At 41.0% G+C, this 23,624-nt stretch overlaps 1 protein-coding gene across 1 annotated transcript in view; it reads left to right on the top strand.

The window, feature by feature from the left end:
• asl (argininosuccinate lyase) overlaps positions 1 to 23,624 on the top strand; it is a 37,624-nt gene that overhangs the window by 10,262 nt on the left and 3,738 nt on the right. Inside the window, exons 4-13 of the mRNA XM_059655382.1 lie at positions 747 to 803; positions 2,907 to 3,004; positions 7,272 to 7,349; positions 8,356 to 8,433; positions 11,257 to 11,309; positions 11,715 to 11,777; positions 13,780 to 13,894; positions 15,709 to 15,793; positions 19,408 to 19,467; positions 20,305 to 20,388. Of these exons, the coding sequence (XP_059511365.1) occupies positions 747 to 803; positions 2,907 to 3,004; positions 7,272 to 7,349; positions 8,356 to 8,433; positions 11,257 to 11,309; positions 11,715 to 11,777; positions 13,780 to 13,894; positions 15,709 to 15,793; positions 19,408 to 19,467; positions 20,305 to 20,388 (771 nt within the window). The remainder of the gene's footprint in view (positions 1 to 746; positions 804 to 2,906; positions 3,005 to 7,271; positions 7,350 to 8,355; positions 8,434 to 11,256; positions 11,310 to 11,714; positions 11,778 to 13,779; positions 13,895 to 15,708; positions 15,794 to 19,407; positions 19,468 to 20,304; positions 20,389 to 23,624) is intronic.

Genomic DNA, 23,624 nt, shown 5'->3' with positions numbered 1-23,624 from the left:
ATTGCAGATGAGGAATGTGTTAATTGCCCTTGAGATGGTCAGGATGAACAACCATCTTGAGTCACTGTAGTCCAATCGAGTGGTTTGCTAAGTCATTTGAGAAGCCGTTTAAGCTTCAACCCAATCATGTTAGGCTGGAGCCACATTCAGACTGAACCATTTAAGGACATTAGATTTCATTTGCTGAAGGACATTAGTGAACCAGATGGCTGATATTAAGAGAAAAATTAAAGATTGATAGAAAAAAAAATGAATATATATCTTTTTCCAAATCTTCAGCAACAAATTTTGTCCGAAGCAATGAAATTCCATGTTTATAAAATTTTTTTTTTGGGGCTGGGTATGTTATTCAGGAGTAATAATCCCTCATTATGCTGTTTTCAATTAACTTTGCTTCTGAATTCTGTAGCTTTAATATTTTTCAGTTGTATCTATTTCAGAGCTACTCATAAACTCAGATGACCACTACTTTGCAGTTATGTTTGTATAGACATGTGGAAGAGCAGAAAACCTCTGACAGCAGTTTTTATTGTTATCTATTGCAGTCATCCTAGACAGAAGTTACTATAAGATTTACCTTGGAAAAATGAGTCCTGGTAGTGTGACCACTAATATGGGAGTCTGAGCTATATTTGTTTATGTACAAATTTGCAGATCTCGTTTAATGTCAACAAAAATTATTAATGCCTTCTAATCTGTTCTGATTTTAAAAAAACCCATTGGTGTGATTTTGCTTTTTCTTTCAGGAATTGATTGGAGAAGCTGGAGGAAAACTGCATACTGGTCGAAGCAGGAATGATCAGGTAAATTGGATATGTGTTACCACCATAATATCTTGCAGTGCGCAAATAATGCATTATAGATTATAACTGTTGTATAGGGTAATAGGAGCCTTGAGCAATATCGCTGTGATGTCACAGAGCTACACATAACTGGGTATAAATACCACAGTGTGGGTGGAGTTAAAGCAATCTGGAAATAACACCGGAAGAAGCACATTGAATATGTGACTCCCTAAAGCCAAGACGCAGAATACGTGGACAAGAAGACACAAAGAAAATGTGTTAGTAATTATTCATGTCACAGCCTGGTAAAGGATTGTGATATCTGATAATGTTTAGTATGCAAGCCTCATAAGTAGTGTTACTTTGAAGAATGAGCCTGAAGACCGTTGTTGACTTGTCTTCTCAAACAGTCTCGCTGGATCCAAAATTTATCATGTGGCATGTAAACACATGACAAAATATGGAACTATAGCAAAATACTATGAAGCTTGAAGTCTGATTAAAGAAACATAAAATATAGGAGAAACTCAGCAGGTCTGGCAGCATCTGTGGAGATGGAGAGAGACAGATAATGTGGCAAGTCCAGTATGATTCTTTATGAAGCATTTCCCGCTTCTATGCAAAACACGGTGGTAGCTCATGGTAAACTGCTGAAGGAAGTATGTCAGTTGTGAAGATTGAGAAGCAGACCTGAGACTACCTGGCAAGAGAAACATTCAGAAAACCAACTTTTCACATGATCTTCGGTAAAGCTTTAAGAAAAAAGACAGCACCATAAATAATCCAAGCTGAGACTTTTGTGAAGAAAAGCCACAGAGGGTGGAAAAAATATATACTCCAAACAGCAGAATCCTGTGGGAAAGATCATGCATGACAAGGAACTATAAATTTAATCATTTTCCAGCTAGCTATAGTGGAAATGAGCTTTACAAAGACTGTGAGCCCAATAAAAAAAAAGGTCCCTGCACTTAATGTTTGGATTGATTATCTAAGCAGTCAATTACCGTAACCCAAAGCGAATTTGTTCCTTGAGAAAAACGGAGGTAAAATTTAAGTCACTGTTATAAATCATAATTGTGCTTCCCAGCCCAGTTTCTTAGGTGACTTTAACAGTTTATAACCACACTTTTGATGGTGGTTTAAAGGATCAGAAAGTTAAGATTGACTTTCAAAAACAGGCTTAAGTAGTGAGATTGGAGAAATCGGTAATAATAATTGATTATTGGAATGTGGAGTCTTAGAACTCTAAGGGGGAAGAAGGTGATTTTATTTTTTCAGACATGTTTGAGTGATAAAGCACAATATTATTTATGTTTGCATTTTTAATGCAGCATCTATGGAGGGAAAAAGAGGAAATATTTTAAATCCAAAATGACTCTTCACACAACAAAGAATAATGTTACTGCATTTATAATAGTAAAGGCTTTGCACTTTCCTGTTTCCCTATCATCTTCCCTGTTCTTTTCCAAATATTTTAACCTTTGACTCTCAAACTAGTAACAGTTTCTCTACTCTATTTAACCACTTCATGATTTTGAAGACATTGTTTAAATTACTCCGCAACCTCTGCTCGAAGGAGAAATATCCCAGCTTCTCAAATTTCCCATTTTAACTGGCTGTCATCCAAAATATTATTCCACTAATGTACTATCCAAGGCCTTGAAAACCTTTTATGACATTGACCTAACTGAGAACACATATTACACCCCGAGATGGCCTATTCTCTTTGGCTCAGTTGTTGAAAGAGATGTACAAGAAAAATTTTGAGTGAATTCCAATGAATTGAGGAAAGCAAGCTTCACTTAAGACTTAAATTGATGCTATTTTACCATACTAGCTTGCATACACTGCTGACATATTTTACACATTGGCCAATGAGCTGTCAAATGTCAATTTAGAAACTTCTGTCGACTGGTGTGAGGTAAAGGCCTTTTTGAAAAGAATCAGCTTCAGTTGACTTTGCAGCAAATCCCAAGATGCTATTTGAACCATTTCTTTTCATTTCTGCACCATTTACCTCACAGAATGCTGTATGTTGATGGATAGAGATAATGGGCTACACATAATGTACTATTGTAATATATTCTATGCCTAACTGAACATAATGAATATTTTGCACAGGTTGTAACTGATATGAGATTATGGCTACGAGATAATATCTCAGTTCTGATGGATCACTTGCTGCAGTTGATTAAAACGATGGTTGAAAGGGCGGCTGTGTGAGTTCTTTATTCTGTATCTCTTTGTTCCTAGACTGTGTGTAAAGGATTCTTTTAATGAAACCACAGATAACAGATTAATCTTAATTATTTATTCAATGTCAGCAATGTACGCTGAGCAAAACTTAGTTTCCATGGGGAATATATACTTACTGAAAGTAAAACTTCTGGGTTTTACCTATTGTTGTTCACTTTGCGTGTTGTCTATCCAGCTACAGCATTGTTATTCTCTCATGATGTATGGCACTAGTATAGCCAGGTCAATTACTGACACCACTTGTGTTTTTTTTTCTCATGTTTATCATCTTAACTTGCCCCTAAGCTCCTGTATACAGTCGGTTCTGCTATGAAGCGATAGTTGCATTCCTGTGCCATATTGCATTATAGAAAATTGCGCTATGGAAATAACGGGGCATGTGGGAAAAGTGGGGTTGGGGCAGACCACCAAAAAAATCTCGATCAAAATCTTTCAAAAGCCTTATGCAAACGATAGCACAATTTGAATAAATGTTTAATTCATATCTAATAATGAAATTAAGGTAAATTCAACACTTTACCTTGAAAAAACTGTCAAGATGTCTCAATGGGGAAAGGAGGTTGTACTGTACCTATCAGAGGAACACTTCAAGACAATGCCCATGAAATTATCATGTAATGTGAGTGCGGAGTCTCTTTCAATGCTAACGTTGCACCTATTCGCGAGAAAGCCTGTGAAATGATCATGTGATGTTGACACATACTCTAGCACACACTGGAATTGTATTTTAGAAATGGTGTTCCCCTATTCATAAATCACGTTACAGCCAACTCACATTAACGGACTATGCGTTATAGCAGAACCAACTGTAAAAGATGCTGAGCCCATGTATGGGGTACTGCTGTAGGGTATGCAGCGATCCACAGACATCTCCCTTGAATGACCATTCTTTTTAGCATTAGCCCAGATACTGGCTTTTGGAAGGCTGTTAACCTTGAAATGAGATTAATGTTCCAAACCGGGCCATGCATGTTCCAGTCCTCTCTGACTGTCCACGTTTCCTGCATGAGTTATTTTGATGAGCAGGAGCAAAGACCATGAGTGTTTTTCCACTTCCCTTTCTTTTTGCAGAATGCTGTTGCCACCAGTATCGGCTTGACAGTCACTGCAATAATCACAGAATAGCAAGGCGGTTCAGGGTGCTGGAGGTCAGCATAGCCAAATTCTTTTTCTTTTAAGTTCCATTTTACCTTTACTCCAAATTGCTTACATCAGACAGACCTGTTGTAGGAAGGATATTATTAAGCTGGAGAGGGTTCAGAATAGGATGTTGCCGGGACTGGAGGGTTTGACTTATAAAGAGAGGCTGGATAGGCTGGGACTTTTTCCATTGGAGCATAGGGGGTTGAAGGCTGCTCCTATAGAGGTTTATAAAATCATGATGGACATAGATGAGGTGAATGGCAGGTGTCTTTTCCCTAGGAGGGGGAATTCAAGAGCATGAAGCATATTTTTAAGGTAAGAGGAAAAAGGTTTAAACAAAAAGACATTGCGGCAGCAGGAATAGGGGGAAAGTGGTCCAGTTTCAATGTTTAAAAGACATTTTAGATAAGTGCATGAGTAAGGAATGTTTGAAGGGACATGGGCTAAGCACAGGCAGGTGGAACCAGTTTAGGTTGGGATTAGGTTGGCATGGACTGGTTGGACCAAAGGACCGGTTTCCATTCTGAGTGACTCTATGACTCTATAAGGTGTTCAATAACAATATTAAGTGGGATTGCTGGTTTATTTTAATTTCTCCACCTTGTCCCTGATTCTTAATACTTGAGACTTAATGAGCTATACCAGCAAACATACCATTATTTTAGTATTGAAAGGAGTAATTAAATGTGGATAATGAAGACCAGACGAGAAATGCAGGTCACTTTAAGGGTAAACCAGAACAGTTCCAGCGGTGATTGATAACCAGTGATGTTCATTAGACTTTGCACTGGTAGTGTATCTAGCTCTGGTTTAAGTTCCACTTGCTCCAGAGGTGTATCATAACATGTCTGCGCAGGTTGATTTAAAATAAAATTTGGGTCTGAGCTGTTTAAGACTAAACAGTATGCTAGTATTTTGTAGACGAGGATAAAAATAGGACGATGAAAACTCAAAGGAAGAATAATTTTTCTGTCTCTGGTAGGTGGTGCTTGTAAATTGATGTTTGTTTTAATTTGTGATGTGATGATTTTTTTTTTAAAAAAGAGCTGTATTCAAAGATTTTTTTCGTGCACTAGTAGCATCCAGGATTCAAGTCCCATGTGCTCCAGGGGTGTAAACGGTAAAGTCATCATGATTCTGTCAAACCATGGTCCTGCTTTCAATTCGATCCCAAAATTGACTTCATTACGCCATGACTATGGTTCTGCGTTAGCAGCAACAATCAGCTTTTTGATTTTACCCAGCTAAGTTCATTAGATGTGCGTCGAAAAGCATTCCTTAAATTTGAGGCATCAGGAAAAAAAAGTGTTGAAATATCACATCAGACCAACCAGGGAGATTTCAGTGTTGGTGGCATAGGAGAGGAGGACATGGGATGGAAATGGCCAGGAAAGGCTACTTGCCAAGATGGGAACATTTCCATACTACAACACAGGAAAAATATTAAAAAGGGTGAAAGTAAACTTTGAGGGTGAATTTGTGTGTAATATTAAGAAAGACAGCAACAGCTTCTCCAAGTGTATAAAAAGGAAGAGAGGGCAAAGTAGGAATATAGAATGAGGCTGGGGAAATAATAATGGGGAACTGGAAAATGTCAAGAATTGAAGAACATTTTGTATCAAGCTTTATGGTAGAAGACATTAGAGCATTCCAAGAATTCTAAATTATCAAGGGACAAAATGTGGAAGGCAAATAAATACTATAACTATCACTAGAGAAAAAGTACTAGGGTAACTAATAAAGGCTAAAGACCAATAAGCCCCTTGGACTGGATGTAATGTGTCTTAGGATGGTAAAAGAAATACCTACAGAGGTAGTGGATGCATTGATGTAATCTTCCAAGAGCCCTCAGATTCTGAAAAAGGCTTGGAGGTTTGGAAAACCATCTATGTAACACTTTTATTCAAACAGGAAAGGAGACAAAAATCAGGAAATTACAGAACAATTAGGTTAATGTTTGTTATTGGGAAAATGCTTAGCATGTATTAAAAAGGAGGTAATAGCAGAATATTTACAAATGCATTTTCAAATCAAACTGAGTCACCATGGCCTTATGAAGGGGAAATCATTCTTGAACATTTCATTAGAATCTTTGAGGGGGTAACAAGCAGGATGTATAAATTAAAAGCTGTGGATGCAATATGTTTGGATTTTCAGGAGGCCTTTGATAAGGTACCACACGTTGGTCTACTTAGTAAGACCAGATTAGATTCCCTACAGTGTGGAAACAGGCCCTTTGGTCCAACAAGTCCACACCACCCCTTGAAGCATCCCACCCCGACCCATCCCCCTATGACCCACACACCCCTGAACACTACGGGCAATTTAGCATGGCAAATCCACCAAGCCTGCACATCTTTGGACTGTGGGAGGAAACCGGAGCACCCGGAGGAAACCCACCCAGGCACGGGGAGAATGTGCAAACTCCACACAGGCAGTCGCCTGAGATTGGAATTGAATCCAGGTCCCTGGTGCTGTGAGCTGCAGTGCTAATCACTGAGCCATCCTGCTGCCCCGTCTGTTGAGGATAGTATAATATTGATGGTTGTGGTCACCCACTAGGTGCTGGAATGTTTTTGTGATGCAAAGAGCCATTCCACTGTGTGTAATAAATATTACTGGATATTTAAAAAAAGGAGGAGGAGCTGGGTTCTTAAGGCTCTCTTGTGATACCTCTGCGTGAAAATGCTAGGGTTCATGTCCCACCTGCTCCAGAAGTATGTAGTAACATTTCTGAACAAATTCATTTTAACAAAAAACAACGCTGGGTTCTTTCCAAGTGGGGAGTTGGCTTGCAGACAGGGAAGTAGTCCAGAAGTGAAAAAGTTGAAACTGGTGTTTGTGTTAAACAATAAATTTTAAGTCTTTTCTTGCCTCGTGCAAATGTGTGCACACCAAATTGTCATACACCACTTGCACCTTCTAGAGTCAAGTACCCTGTTCATGAATTCTCTCTGCTCAATTCAGTCCTTTGTTTTTAAATCAATTATGACTACTTTTTCTAGTGATCTGTCCCTCAAGTGTTACTGCATTTTTAAAATATTTTCTGCTCTGTCTATTAATAATGATGTATCCTTTGTCCATTAGGGAAATTGATAGCCTGTTTCCTGGATACACTCATATGCAAAGAGCACAGCCAATTCGTTGGAGTCACTGGATTCTGAGGTGATTACTATTTTAGTTGGTGTTAGATTAATCAGCTGAGACTCGGAAGTCACATTATAAGTAGAAATATTTATCAGGTCCACAGTTGGTTTTGTTAAGACAAATAAAAATAGATGTCATCTCACCATTGCATACTGTGTGGTGCATTCACGCCATTAACACTTATTTTCAAATGATTTCTGTAATGTCACAGGTTTGCAAAGAAATGGCTAGAATTAGACTACAGGTCTTTTTATTTAAAACTGGTGAAATTCACAGTGATGTCAAGTAAGCAACGTGGGTGGACGTTAGTTCGGGATGGTTGGAGTTGGTTTTTATTTCCAGTTTGAAGGCCGGGGTTCTTTTTTTGTGTTGGCTGAATAAAAATGTTTAAGCATTACACAATAGATGGTTGCAATCTTACTTTTACACTGGGCAAGGGAATCTGTCATCCCTCCCTGGTTTAAACTGCAACTGTGCCCAGGTCCAGAGCCAGAGCAATGTGATTGACTTTTAAGTGTACTGCCCTCAGAAGTGACCTAACAAACTGCTCAACTTAAGGGCAATTAGGGATGAGTAACAAAATCTGGCCTTGTCAGCAACACCCATTTCCCAAAAAAGAGTATATATTTTTTAAAAATCCCCTGCCAAAACGTGCAACCAAACTCTACCTGTCTACATACATGGAAGAAAATCTTGTGACATTATTCCAAGAGATGTTCTTCCGACATGTCGACCAATAGGAATATCTCCAGTGTTGTTGCTAGAAACAAATGATCAGCTCCTTTGTGGTTGGTAGGCAGCTACCTGACATGATAGTGATCAAAATTGACAGCAATGTGGGGCATCTTGAAACTGTTACATTAATGTAATTTAATTTGGCACCAGCATATTGTTCCCCTCATGGTTAACAACCAGCTTTCAGAAAATTATTAACGTAAATGAACTATGATGTTAACTACAGAACTGTAAGAAGTTATTTTATTGGTACGTTTTGTGAAAAGAACGTATTTGTTTTGTGTTCTAGTCATGCCGTTGCCTTGTCTCGTGATGCTGAGAGACTTGATGAAATTAGGAAAAGAATCAATGTCCTGCCATTGGGAAGGTGCTATTTTTATGTATATTGTCTGCATCTCCATTGCCTTAGACAGAGAAATAACATATGTTATTGTGTAGAATGTACAGCGCAGGAAAGCATCCATTCAGTCTAACCTGCATTTGCTTTTCATTCAAGCCTTCTCCCTTTAGTTTGTCCTTACCTGGATTCCCTGTAAATGCACACTTACTATTTCGCTGAACCATTGCTTTGATTTCTTGGACCCTGTCTATGAACTTGAGTTTTGCCTTAACCCACAAATTGAAATATTTTCACTGTGTTTTAAACTATCAAATCCTTTCATGATTTAAGAAAAACTCTCTATTAGGTTTCCCCTTAGTCTTTTCAGGAGAAACGAGACATAACCAATTCATTCTTTCCTTATATCTATAACTTACACCATCCTTGTAAATACTTTTTGCAATTTCTTTAATGCATCTGTCTCGTTTTAAGTGCAATTGTGATCTAACTAAGTTCCAGTATCATTTTATTGTAGACTGTCAATTTTTAGTTCTAGAACTAAACCCTGATGCGTGATTTGCCTTTGTCTAGCCTGATTAATCTGTATTGCTGCTTTGAGTGATTTCTGTATTTGATCCATGATCTTTGCTGCTCTACCCCATCTAAATTATTTTTCAAGTGAAATATCGTCTTAGCTTTCATATCCTGAATTTATCAATGCTAAAATTAATTTAGTGAATACACCGTCACTTTGCAAGTCCATTTGTATCTTGTAATTTGTGGCTTTCCTTGCCAGTGTTGAACACTACAACCTTCTTCTGAATATGTGTACCATTAATCTTCCTGACAAATATTAATAATTTACACCTTGGTGTACAGGACATCATTTCAAAATATGTAGATTGCATACAAGTTGTGTAAATTTTGATGAAGTTGGTGTAGTATTTCTGAGGACATGGATAAGTTGGTGAAGTGGGCAGGTAGGTGGAATATTGAGTTCAATGTGAAATGTGAGCGGATACATTTTGTTAGGAACATGGAGAGACTATGTAAAGAGTACAGACAGTCACACAGTTGCACAGCATGGAAACACACTCTTCAGTTCAACTCGTCCATGCCAACCAGACATCCTAAACTAGTCTAGTCTCATTTGCCAGCATTCAGCCCATGTCCTCCTATTCACTTACCCATCCCAGACGCCTTTTACTGTTGTAATTGTACCAGCCTCCACTACTTCCTCTGGCAGCTCATTCCATTCACGCAGAGGCCAGTAGTGGAGACTGGTACAAATACAACACTTAAAAGGCATCTGGGTGGGTACATGAGTAGGAAGTAATTAGTATATCTTTGAAATGACCTGCATCTATGTGTATAAGTCAATAAAAGTGGTAGGAGAGAAGGAAATAAGTGAATAAAGCACACTATTAATAGAATCATTTAAGTAAGTACTTAGATTGAATTTATATAAACCATTAGATTGGCCTTGATTAGAATGTTGTGTTCGGTTCTGAGTGCCCAACTTCGGGAATGAAGGAAGAACATTAGTGAAAATGCAGAAAGGGATTACAAAAATGGATCCAGTGATGAAGAATTTCAGTTATGAAGGTTGATTACAGGAGTTGGGATTTTATCTCTTGGAGAAGAGAAAGCTATGAGGTGATCTGACTGAAGAACTCAAGATCATGAGGGGCTTGACTCAGTAACTGGAGAGAAAATGTTCCCACACCACATAGAGGATCAAGAATGAAAGTGCACGTATTTTAAAATAACTTGTAAAAGAAACAACAGTTATATGAGGAAAAGCTTAATGAAGCATATTGGGGTTTGGTAGGCATTGCCTGAGAGTGTAATGGGGGCAAATTCAGTGGAATTAAATTCATAAGGGAATTAGATGATTATTTGAAAAAGAACAATATGCAGGGTTACAAAGAGAAGGCAGGACAGTGGCACTGAGATACTCATTTTGAGAGCTGGCACAAACATGACGGGCCAGTCAGCCTCTTTCCGTGATGTAATGATTCTGTGGTCTGAACAGATTGTAGGAGTAGCTATTGCATTATTTATTCACATCTAGACATTAAATTTACAGCAGCTGAAGATGCTAGAAGCTAATCAAAGATCAAGACTAGGTAGCAAGTAATGAATTTCCATTTGCTATGTAGTGTATAGATATTGCTTTTATTCAATCAGGATTGCTGCAGATTTGAATGCCAAGTGCATTTTTCCTTTAATCTTCTCAGCTCTGCCCATCAGTGTTGTATTAATGATCACTGCAACAAAACTGAGAACTTAGTTGCACATTTTTAACCACCCACACTAAGATTGGGAGTTAGCCATCATGCTGCTATTCTGGGATTGATTTCCTGTTCTGTTTTTTTCCAAAAATATCTCGAACGTTGACTGGCAAGAAGTTCAGGCACTCAATTCCCCAGTTGAAAGCACAAAGTAAATATCTTCCCCATTATTTTTTGTGATGGGTGTTTTTATCTGAAATGCAGCATTTTTAGGAATATGGTACCTTGTATTGATCTTTTTGAAATCATGTTATTTTCTTTTAAACACAAAGCACTATTAACTCTTCATTGCACTGAACTGAGAGAAAATATGAACAGATAGAAGACACATGACTGACTTGGTATGAATCAAATGCTTTATGCGTTATATGAATGGAAAACCCAAGAGAAAGCAGTTTTACAGCTAAGAAAGTCATCTCTCATCTCTTTTACATGAATGCATTTTGTAGAGGATCAGTTTCATTCTTCCTGTGGTAATTTAATCTGCTCACTTAACAAACCAGGACACTGTTACAATAACTGCATCAATTAGAATGTTGCATAATCTCTTATTTTAAATTTACTGTTTTAATCCTAGTGGTGCTATTGCTGGAAACCCATTTCAGATTGATAGAGAATTCCTTTCGAAGGGTAAGCTTTCAAATGCTCAAGTATTTATAATTAGTGAGGACTGTGCTAATTAATAACTGGTAATTTCAGTAACCCTATAAGCCAGCTTTCATAACTTTCGGAAATGCAAAAAAATGACAAGCAAATAAAATTATTGATGTTCCTAAATTGACCTAATGGTGTCTAAATATATGCTTTCAGCTATGGATTGCTCAAATTGATCAGGCAATGGGGGGGGAAGAATGACTGGAATCTTACTGACAAATTACATTGAGAAGGAACCCAGTGTGTTGTGTCATCTTCTTCATCTATTTGTCTGAGACATACAATGCTTAAAATGGATCTTCAATAAGTTTGGGGGTTTTTTGTTCCATTGAGAATTAAACTGCATTAAAGCAATTGTTGATCTGTTTGTTTGACTTTCAGAATTGCAGTTTGATGCCATCAGTTTGAACAGCATGGACGCAACCAGTGGCCGGGACTTTGTTAGTAAGTACAATTCCCTTCACTAAGTAAATAATTTGTAAATGATTATATTAAGATTAAATAGATTTGGTAACATGGCATCACCTGATCCACTAACCTTTGGGAATCCTCTTAGATGTTGCTGTTTTTGTGACTTACTTTTAAATTTTTCATTCTTGTTTTCAAATACTGCGTGTGGCCTCAGTCTTTCTGATATCCTTAATCTTCCATAGACTCACAACTCCAACATTTTGCATCCTCCATGTCTGGATGTTGCGGAGCCCTAAGTTGCAACCCTTCACCTTTAACTTGTGGCCCTTCAATTGCCTAGGCCACGGAATCTCAACCTTCCTCCGTAAAACTTCTTGACCTCTCATTCCTCCTTCAAGACTCTCCTTAACCAACTGTCAAGAGGTCGGTTTTGTCTGCCCTAGTTCCTTTTTGTGACTTGGTGCCAGGAGTGAGAATTCTCTCATACTTGCTCCATTCAACACACTATATGAATGCAGATTGTTAATAATATATATATTCTATTCATCTATCTGCACACTTTGAAATGTTAACTATGAATAAAAACTTAATCTACTCCATAAATGGAGTAAATTATCATTTTATTGTTTTGCGACTTAACATTTCTGCCTATGAATGGGCCTGGATCAAAGGAATTTTGCTTGACAGGGTGAATGAGGGCAAGTTCTTTGAGAGTATTAACAGATCGAATGTTCTTTGTGATGGATGACTTCTAATTATTAGAGGTGGGGAATATAATGTGGTCTCCAACAATGAAAGGAACAGGGATTGGTGGAAAGTACACAAGAGATTATCATCATTTTCCAAATCTGCCCAAACCTGGCAAGTTATACAAAAAGATAACTTAGATAATTTTGTGTAACAAATTTTTACCAGATTATAAGGTTTGCTGTAACAAAAAAGTATCAAAGGAAAGCATTCAGAATGAGAAACTATGATTCATGGAGCATGTCAAAGATTCAATTACAGAAGAAGCATAAAGTGGATATATTACTAGAGATACGAAGTGTTAGGAATTTTCTTTGGCAAATTTCTCTGCACAGGGGCTTGTTGGTGTAAATGCCAATAATTTACGAAAAGAGAATGGCCTGTGAGAATAGTCGATTGGGATTTTTAGATAGGGAAAACAAATCAACTGTGAATAAAACATAATAATTTTGATATACTAATAAAAGGCAAGTTTAGGATCCTAGGCATCTGAACATTGTTGGCAAGGCCAGCATTTACTTCTCATCTCTAGTTGCCCTCCAAGTATCTTGCTGAGCCATTTCAGAAGTCAGTTAAGAGTCTGGAGTCAACATACCAGATGTGTGTTTGTTTTTTAATACTGGTACTTTTCAAACAGTGCATTGAATTTCTGAATATAGTAGTGGAAACTCACTGAAAGAATTATTTCAGAAACAGGGATTTGGTAGGCCTGGAATGGTCATGTTTCCATAAATGAGCTACAATGACTAAATGACCTTCATTTAAGTCTGTGTTACGACCTGTGTAGTAATATCTTCCTTAATTGCACACTTGGCTGCAAGTTGGGAACTGAAACATTGGAAACACTCAATAGAAGGGAACGCTGTACTTCTGTTCTCTTTCCAGATACTTTCTGACCTGCTGAGTGTCTCCAGCATTTTCAGATTTCATTTTATATTTCCAGCATCTGCGGCCTTTAAATCAAGATGGCCAAGCAGGAACTCCGAAAATTCAGTAGGGTTTTCGAAGCTAAGTAGAACAACAGAATTATTGAAATGCTACAGCAGAGAGGCCATTTGGTCCATCATGCGAGTGCTAGTCCTCTGCAGGAACATTCAGCTGGACCTTTACCCTCTCGTCATTTCCCTGTTTTTTATCCTTTGAAAAACTTTCAGTGGCTTGTCCCGTCATATTTGAAAAAAATAATGTTGTAACAAAAATGTGCATGTGTGCATATTATTTGTACAAAGAAACATCGTGTTTGCTTTCATAGGTTAAGTGCTTAATATTTTCCTCTGATTAATTGAAGGTGAGATTCTGTTCTGGTGCACCCTGTGTCTGATACACTTGAGCAAAGTATCTGAGGATCTCATCATTTACAGTACTAAGGAATTTGGATTCATAAGCTTGTCTGATGCCTATAGGTAATTTTGTCATACTTTCTTTTGAAGCTGATTTTGAAGAACATGTTTGGGTTTGGTATAAATTTTATTTAGCATTGAATGTGTTAAAATTCATGGTTGCAGTTGGTGATTGAAGCATCATAATCATGGTTTATACAAAGAGGCTGCGGCAATGTGCAAAAGGAAAGTATCCATAAATGAGTGCACATCACCGATGAGGATGAATTTCTTCTCTGAGGTTATCTGTGGAATTCTTGACCACAGACGGCTGTAGGTGGGGGTAATTATGTATATTCAAGACTAAGATAGATTTTAATATGTAAATGAGTCAAAAGTTATGGAGATAAATCAGAAAAATGAAGCTGAGGATTATCAGATCACCCATGATGTCATTGAATAGCAGAGCACACTTGATGGGTTGAATCGCCTACATCAGCTCCTGTATGTGCTCCTATATCTTGTCTTTTAAAAAACAGCACTTCAATCTGAGCCCTGAAGCTATTTCACCTCATCGTTCAAGGCATAAAATCTGCTGTCATTTTATTTCTAATAGAATTTCGTCATGGGTGCCTTTTTTTTAGCAAAAATGATATTTCACCTGTTATGCCTTTGTTTTGAGTACAGATATTTGTTTTCCTCTGAGGTTTTCTCCTGTAATGTGACATTTTGACTTTACATTAAAAAAAAATTCTGAAAAAGAAGAGCTGATTGATTTTCTTTGCATTAGCTCAGTTAATCAATCTGGTCAGTCCAGTGGAACATTGCAAAATTACTATTACCTAGCTAATAAGGAAGCTGGAGTTCAGTCCCAGTTTCAATACTTGCACTTGAATCAAATTTATATTCCATAGATATTTGAATATACCACTGATGCTGGTCTTAGTGTTCTGAAACTCCTGTGTAGGGCGATTGTGTCATCAAAGCAGATCATGTCAGCTGCACCTGCTCAGCTGTTGTGCCCATACTTGTTGTGTGCTTCAGTATTGCCTGATAGTTAGAGGAACTTTGAATTGTTAAGGGGGTGCATGTATTTCACCTACTGTTCAGCTGAGGCAGGTAGTACAAATCCAGTTCTGGCTGCTCCGGAGGATCGTTAAGGGGGTGCATGTATTTCACCTACTGTTCAGCTGAGGCAGGTAGTACAAATCCAGTTCTGGCTGCTCCGGAGGATTACATGGCTCATAAGAGCGGCACAGTGCCTTACAACCTCAGAGACCCTGGTTCAATTCTGGCCTTGGGTGACAGTATGTGCTTTCTCCCGTGTCTCTGTAGGTTTCTAGTGGGAGCTCAGGTTTCCTCCCATGGTCCAAAGATGTGCAGGTTAGGTGGTTTAGCCTTAGTAAATGCAGAGTTATGGGACAGAGTGCAGGTGTGGGTTTGAGTGGTTGTTTGGAGAGTCAGTGCAGACTCGATGGGCTGAATTGCCTCTATCCGCGCTGTCAGAATTCTGTAAAGAGGATCAGTAAGGAAATGGGGGTACAGGGAACGCAAAGGAGTTACCCTCGTGTGTTATGCTGGGAGTGTGGGCACTCAGTGCTCGCATACTGAGTGGCTGTATCTATCTGCTTTAGATTTGAGGCAAGTTTCTAAGCTATAGCAGCGACATTGAGAACTGATTCCTCAAGTAGTTGCTAAGTGTGAACATACCTCTTGAGGAAGTTGCACTCACTCAATATGGATAATGATGAAATTCTCTGACAGGCTTCTGTCACTGCATGTTTGCAGCTTGCTTCGCTCCACTCCATCTATTTAGAAGGGGTCATCTACATGTATCTGTGTGGCTGGGTGAGGTATTTTAAAAAAATATTTACTGTAAAATATTCATGCACTTTCAGCACTGGGAGTAGCCTAATGCCCCAGAAGAAGAATGCAGACAGTTTGGAACTGATTCGAGGAAAGGCAGGACGTGTTTTTGGGCGAGTAAGTATGTTGGGAATGTTTGTGACTAAGTAATCGCGGCCCCTAATTCATTCAGCTGTTTCTTCACCCTTACTCCGTGTGTATTTATAACTGAGCTGCACATTTCAAATGTCACTCAACAAGTTCTAACACAAACTAAAGATAGGAATTGCTGTGCACCAGTCAGCCCATCAACCCTGTCCCACCATTCTAGATCATGGCTGACCATCTCCTCCATGTCATTCTCCTGCACTACCTTCAAATCCCTTCATGTCATCAGTCTCAGAAATCTATTGCATTTAGTCTTGAACCAGTTCAATGACTGTGCTTCTGCAGCTCTGGGGTAGAAGATTCACCACTCTGCATGAGAAATCCCCTCCTATCCCAGTCTTAAATGGCCTTTCCCCATATTCTCAGATTAAATCATCTCCTGTTTCTTGAGTCACTAGCCCAGGGAAGCATCCTATCTACTTTCACCTTGTCATGCACCTTAAGAATTTTGTAAGTTTCAATGAGATCAACTCGCATTCTTCAAAACTCTAGAGAATGCATTTCCAGTTTTCTCACTGTCTCCTTCTAAGACATTCCTGTCATTCCAGGGGTTAATTTGGTGAATCTCTGTACCCTCCCTCTGCATTAAGTACATCCTTCCTGAGATTAAAAAAGTCAAAACTAGACACAGTAATCCAGGTGAAGTCCCACCAAGGCTCTGTACAACTGTAGCAAGACATCTTTACTTGTGTATTGAGAGCATTTGCCTTTCTAATTGCTTGCTGCACTAGCATGCTTACCTATAGTGACTCATAGACCAGGGCCTTCAGATCCTTTTGAACACAGATCTTCCCAATCTCTCACCATGTAAGAAATATATTCTGCCTTTCTGTATAGTTGTACCAAAGTGAAAAACTTCAGACTTGTTTATATTATGTTCCATCTGCCATGTTCTAACCTATTCACTTATCCTGTCCAAGTCCTCTTCAAGTCTCCTTGCGTCCTCTTCTTACCTTTTCACGCAATTTGGTGTCATTAGCAAATTTGGAAATATTGCAGTTCGTCCTATGTGCAAATAATTGAGATGGATTGTGAACCGTTGTGGATTTAGCATTGACCCTTGTGATACCCCATGAGTAACAGCATGCAATCCTGACAATGAGCAAGTTATTCCTACAGTCTGCTTTTTATCATTAATCAACTCTTAATCCATATCATTATATTTCACCACCTGATACAATCTCATGTGGCGTTATTTACTAGCCTCTTGTGTGGGACCTTCTCAAAAGCTTCTGGAAATCCAAATATACCTCAACCACTGGTTCCCATTTGTCTGTAGGAACATAAAAACAGGAGTGGGCCATTCAGCCCCTTGAGCTTGTTCCATCCTTCATTGAGATCATGGCTGATTTGTACCTAATTCCATACACTTGCCTTTGGCCCACATCCCTTAATACCTTAGATTTTTTTTGTTAAACAATCTCCGATTTAAAGTGTGCAACTAATTAGCAGTTGATGCTCATTTATGGAAGCGAGTTCCCAACCTCTTTCACCCTTTATGTGTAGAAGTGCTTCCCAACATCTTTCCTGAACAGTCTGATCTTAATTTTTAGACAATGCCCCCGAGTTCTAATGGAAATTATTTATCTTTATCTACCCTGTCTTTTCCTGTTAATATCTGGAATCAATCAGAAAACCCCCTGACGTTATAAGTTCTGGAGAAAACCGGCCTAATTTGTATAATCTCTTCTCATAATGGAACCCCTGAGGTCCAGGCATCAACTGATTCTTGTAAACCTATGTTGCACTCCCAAGGTTAGCCACAAAGTAACTGTTTAGCTTGTCCACCATTTATCTGCTCTCCACAATAAATTCTGTAGTCCCCATCTGTACTGGGCCCACTAACATTTTTCATTCTACATATCAATTGACGCTTTTACAGTCTGCCTTTACATTTCCCTTTTGGGCTTTCATTCATATTCTTTCTTTTTTCCCTTGCCTTATCAGTCAATTGGCCCTCCTTTGCTGGGTCGTAAAATGTCCCCATCCTTAGGCTTACCACTATTTCCGGTATTCTTAAAAGTCACTTCTTTTGATCTAATGTGATCTTTAGTTTCTTGCACAGTTTATTTACCTTTCCCTTTAGGTATTTGTGTCTTTGGGGAATTCACTTATGAAATATAATTGTTCAATTTATAAATTCCATCCCTTTTTTAAAAATAAAACAAATATCATCAAGGTATTGAGAAATCACTGCATTCTAAACCACATGTGTGTTTAGTCACAATCAGACATGGGAATGTTTGCTATTTCCACATAAACACACTGCAAACTGCAAAATATTCATGACTCAGCACTGTTGTCTCTCAGCATTTGTGTGGGCCCACGTGGACTTAATTACTTTCATTACAACCTGAATTCAGAAACAAGGCATAGAATAATTGGTTGCAGCACAGAAAATGGGTGTTGAACTTTCGGTCCATACCAAATCTCTGCAAGAGCGATTCAGCTAGTCCCACTTCCCCACACTTACCTCATGGCCTTAGATTTTTTTTAACTCATCAGATAATTACCCATTTCCCTTTCGGAAGCTATAATTTAAATTTGCCATCCCCATGCTCTTGGGTAATGCATTTCAGATTCTAACCATTTGCTGCATTCACAAAAACATCTTTCCTCAGTCATCTTCACGTTTTCTCAGTTGTACAAAAATTAGACTTCCTAGTTTATCATTCCTCACTGTTGACGTAAGCCAACTGGAAACAGAATTTTTGCAACTGATATTTTTCATTCCTGTTGGCTGAGTTCCAGTTTCGTAGGAGACTTGACTTCAATACCATGCCCCCAAGTGTCCATGGTTGGCATGAGCTCTAGGAATGAGCATTGGCTGACTCCTAACCCACTGAAGCATTACATCGGAGTCTGGTTCTTGTGTAAACTTTCAGCAGCTGTTACATGAACAGCGCCACGTGTTCACAACCCCTCCTCATGTCAGTGGCTGTCTCAGCTGAGGGTCACTGTAACCAGTTGTAGGTCCCTCATTGAAGAGACATTTCAATGAATGGTTTGACAGATAGCTCATAGAATCCCTACAGTGTGGAAACAGGCCCTTCAGCCCAACAAATCCACACCAACCCTCCGAGGATCCTGCACAACCCATCTAATCTACACATCCCTGCAAACGACAGGCAACTTAGCATGGCCAGTCCACCTAGGCTGCACATCTTTGGACTGTGGGAGAAAGCCCATGTAGACACGGGGAGAATGTGCAAACTCCACACAGACTGTCACCTGAGAGTGGAATCAAACCCGGGTTCCTGGCACTCTGAGGCAGCAGTGCTAACTACTGAGCTTCCGTACCACCCAACTGTGGATGCAACTGTGAATATTGTTAACAAAGTTTTTAGTTGATTCTATCTCATGTCAATGCTCCATTTTCTATAAAACTACTGCATAAGTTGAAATTTCAGTGAAATATTCAATGATTTGGATAATATGATGTGTGCAAAATAAAATTGATAATTTTCCAGCAGCCCCAGTATATGTGTGTCCCACCAATTCAGTCAGTATGACAATGTTTGAATGCCATCAATCCCCATATCTGCTTTCCTATTAAATTGTACTTTTTGTGTTGTATTTTACAGTGCTCTGGATTTTTAATGAGTTTTAAAGGTCTGCCAAGCACATACAATAAGGATTTGCAGGTATAGAGGACCTGATTCAGGATATTCACGCTACTTCAATAAAGTTGCAGGCATTCGTATAATTTGTTTGGTTTACTTTCTCGATATCCATATGAACTTTACAGTTATATTTAAAGTTAGCATTTTGTGTTTAAATGTAATATCAAAGAAATATTTTGGGCAAGTGTTTCATACTGTCTTGTAGAGTTCTTCCATATTCTAAATCCATTATTACAAAACTGTTAACTCCTTCGTTCCCTCACCGTCTGCTGTAAGACCTAGTCTTGTAGCTATGTCCTTTCGGACTTGACCATCTCGATTTGCTGCTGTTGAGCCACACTTGGCTGTAGGCATTGGAACCCCACACCCAGGGTACATTTTGTATCCTTGTCACCCTCGGGCCTTCCTCCAATTGCTTTTCAACTTGAGGTGAAATATTATGGGGGTCCAGAGTCAGTTATGTGGACTCCTGGGGCAATTCCCTCCTGAATGTATGCTACAGTGCTGCCACCTCTGATGTGTCTATCACAGCAATGGGACAGAACATCACCGGGGATGGTGACTGTGTTTCCTGTGTCATGAGGTGTACAGTATAATCCAATGAGTATGACAGTCAGTTTGTTGACTAGTCCATGAGATAGCTGTCCCGATTTTGGCACTAGCCCCTAGGTATTAGGAACAAAACTAAATACCACTGAACTCTCTAAACTGTCCTGTGCTGTGCCTAAAGCCATTTTCCTATAAATCAACAATAATTTGAACTGTTTGGGAGGTGAAGAAAATTAGCATAAGGAAGAATGTAAGTAAAGAAGGAAATGTCCCCTTTACAAATTATAAGAGTCTGTTTGTCTTTTACAGGAAGACAAGGAGGCAATGTTTGATGCTGTTGACACTGTCACTGCAGTATTGCAAGTGGCAACAGGTGTATTCTCCACACTAACGGTAATAGTCTCCTTGTTTTATTCTCTCTGTCGTCCTCAACACCTGCCTTCCCACCCACTTTGTGTTATCCACAAACCTGGCAATAGTACATTCACTTCCCTCATTCAAGTCATTAGCATATAATGTAAATAATGGTGGCCTCAGCAGTAATCCTTGTGGCCCTCCACTAGTTACGGGTTGCCATCCTAAAAATGCCCCCCTTTGTCCACCCTCTGAGTTGGCCAATCCTCTACTAATGCTGATAACTACCCCCAACACCATTGACTCTTATTAAGTAACCTTGGCTGACCCAAACTTCCCCAGGTCAGGATAATAAAATGTGAGGCTAGATGAACACAGCAGGCCCAGCAGCATCTCAGGAGCACAAAAGCTGACGTTTCGGGCCTAGACTCTTCATCAGAGAGGGGGATGGGGAGAGGGAACTGGAATAAATAGGGAGAGAGGGGGAGGCGGACCGAAGATGGAGAGTAAAGAAGATAGGTGGGGAGGTAGGGAGGGGATAGGTCAGTCCAGGGAAGACGGACAGGTCAAGGAGGTGGGATGAGGTTAGTAGGTAGATGGGGGTGCGGCTTGGGGTGGGAGGAAGGGATGGGTGAGAGGAAGAACCGGTTAGGGAGGCAGAGACAGGTTGGACTGGTTTTGGGATGCAGTGGGTGGGGGGGGGAAAGAGCTGGGCTGGTTGTGTGGTGCAGTGGGGGGAGGGGACGAACTGGGCTGGTTTAGGGATGCAGTAGGGGAAGGGGAGATTTTGAAACTGGTGAAGTCCACATTGATACCATATGGCTGCAGGGTTCCCAGGCGGAATATGAGTTGCTGTTCCTGCAACCTTCGGGTGGCATCATTGTGGCAGTGCAGGAGGCCCATGATGGACATGTCATCTAGAGAATGGGAGGGGGAGTGGAAATGGTTTGCGACTGGGAGGTGCAGCTGTTTGTTGCGAACCGATCGGAGGTGTTCTGCAAAGCGGTCTCCAAGCCTCCGCTTGGTTTCCCCAATGTAGAGGAAGCCACACCGGATACAGTGGATGCAGTATACCACATTGGCATATGTGCAGGTGAACCTCTGCTTAATGTGGAATGTCATCTTGGGGCCTGGGATAGGGGTGAGGGAGGAGGTGTGGGAGCAAGTGTAGCATTTCCTGCGGTTGCAGGGGAAGGTGCCGGGTGTGGTGGGGTTGGAGGGCAGTGTGGAGCGAACAAGGGAGTCACTGAGAGAGTGGTCTCTCCGGAAAGCAGACAGGGGTGGGGGATGGAAAAATGTCTTGGGTGGTGGGGTCAGATTGTAAATGGCGGAAGTGTCGGAGGATGATGCGTTGTATCCGGAGGTTGGTAGGGTGGTGTGTGAGAATGAGGGGGATCCTCTTAGGGCGGTTGTGGCGGGGGCGGGGTGTGAGGGATGTGTTGCGGGAAATACGGGAGACGCGGTCAAGGGCATTCTCGATCACTGTGGGGGGAAAGTTGCGGTCCTTGAAGAACTTGGACATCTGGGATGTGCGGGAGTGGAATGTCTTATCGTGGGAGCGGAGGTGGAGGAATTGGGAATAGGGGATGGAAGTTTTGCAGGAGGGTGGGTGGGAGGAGGTGTATTCTAGGTAGCTGTGGGAGTCGGTGGGCTTGAAATGGACATCAGTTACAAGCTGGTTGCCTGAGATGGAGACTGAGAGGTCTAGGAAGGTGAGGGATGTGCTGGAGATGGCCCAGGTGAACTGAAGGTTGGGGTGGAAGGTGTTGGTGAAGTGGATGAACTGTTCGAGTTCCTCTGGGGAGCAAGAGGCGGTGCCGATACAGTCATCAATGTACCGGAGGAAGAGGTGGGGTTTGGGGCCTGTGTAGGTGCGGAAGAGGGACTGTTCCACGTAACCTACAAAGAGGCAGGCATAGCTGGGGCCCATGCGGGTGCCCATGGCCACCCCCTTAGTCTGTAGGAAGTGAGAGGAATCGAAAGAGAATTTGTTGAGGGTGAGGACGAGTTCAGCTAGGCGGATGAGAGTGTCGGTGGAGGGGGACTGGTCGGGCCTCCGGGACAGGAAGAAGCGGAGGGCCTTGAGGCCATCTGCATGCGGAATGCAGGTGTATAGGGACTGGACGTCCATGGTGAATATGAGGTGTTGGGGGCCAGGGAATTGGAAGTCCTGGAGGAGGTGGAGGGCGTGGGTGGTGTCACGGACGTAGGTGGGGAGTTCCTGGACCAAAGGGGAGAAAATGGAGTCCAGATAGGTGGAGATGAGTTCGGTGGGGCAGGAGCAGGCTGAGACGATGGGTCGACCAGGGCAGGCAGGTTTGTGGATTTTGGGAAGGAGATAGAAACGGGCCGTGCGGGGTTGGGGAACAATGAGGTTGGAGGCTGTGGGTGGGAGGTCCCCTGAGGTGATGAGGTCGTGAATGGTGTTGGAGATGATGATTTGGTGCTCGGGTGTGGGGTCATGATCGAGGGGGCGGTAGGAGGTGGTGTCGGAGAGTTGGCGTCTGGCCTTGGCGATGTAGAGGTCAGTGCGCCATACTACCATTGCGCCACCCTTGTCTGCGGGTTTGTTGGTGAGGTTGGGGTGGGAGCGGAGGGCTGCCCGTTCTGCGGGGGAGTGGTTGGAGTGGGTGAGAGGGGTGGAGAGGTTGAGGCGGTTAATGTCTCGATGGCAGTTGGAGATGAAGAGGTCGAGGGAGGGTAGGAGGCCTGGGGGTGGTGTCCAGGAGGAGGACTTGTGTTGGAAGCAGGTGAAGGGGTCAGTGGAAGGAGGGTTAGGCTCCCGGTTGAAGAAGTAAGCGTGGAGGCGAAGACGGCGGAAAAACTGCTCTATGTCCAAACATGACTGGTATTCGTTGATGTGTGGTTGTAGGGGGACAAAGGTGAGCCCCTTACTAAGGACTGACCGTTCGTCCTCAGTCAGTGGGAGGTCTGGGGGGATGGTGAAGATGCGGCAGGGTTCAGTGTGGCTGTCTCCTCTGGGGTTGGGTCAGATTGGGCTGTCTCACTAGCACACCACCACCAACACCTCTCCCCCGCCCCCCCCCACCCCACCATCGCGCGCACGCATGGCACACGCACACGCACGCAACACACTTGCCCAAACTCTCTCTACTTTCAACATTGTTGTGGTGGTGTTACACTATGCAGGGGCAAATATTTTAAACTTTCATTAAATATTTCCAGAAATCAGGAATTGACATCTTACACTGAGAATATTAATCAAGAACTTGACAGCTTTCTATTTCTGCTGTTTTTTAGTCATCACTTAAAAT

This window comes from Stegostoma tigrinum, chromosome 27 (assembly GCF_030684315.1).
Source record: "Stegostoma tigrinum isolate sSteTig4 chromosome 27, sSteTig4.hap1, whole genome shotgun sequence".
Taxonomy (NCBI): domain Eukaryota; kingdom Metazoa; phylum Chordata; class Chondrichthyes; order Orectolobiformes; family Stegostomatidae; genus Stegostoma; species Stegostoma tigrinum.
The sequence above is the reverse complement of the archived record's forward strand: the minus strand, read 5'-3'. Positions and strand labels throughout refer to the sequence as shown.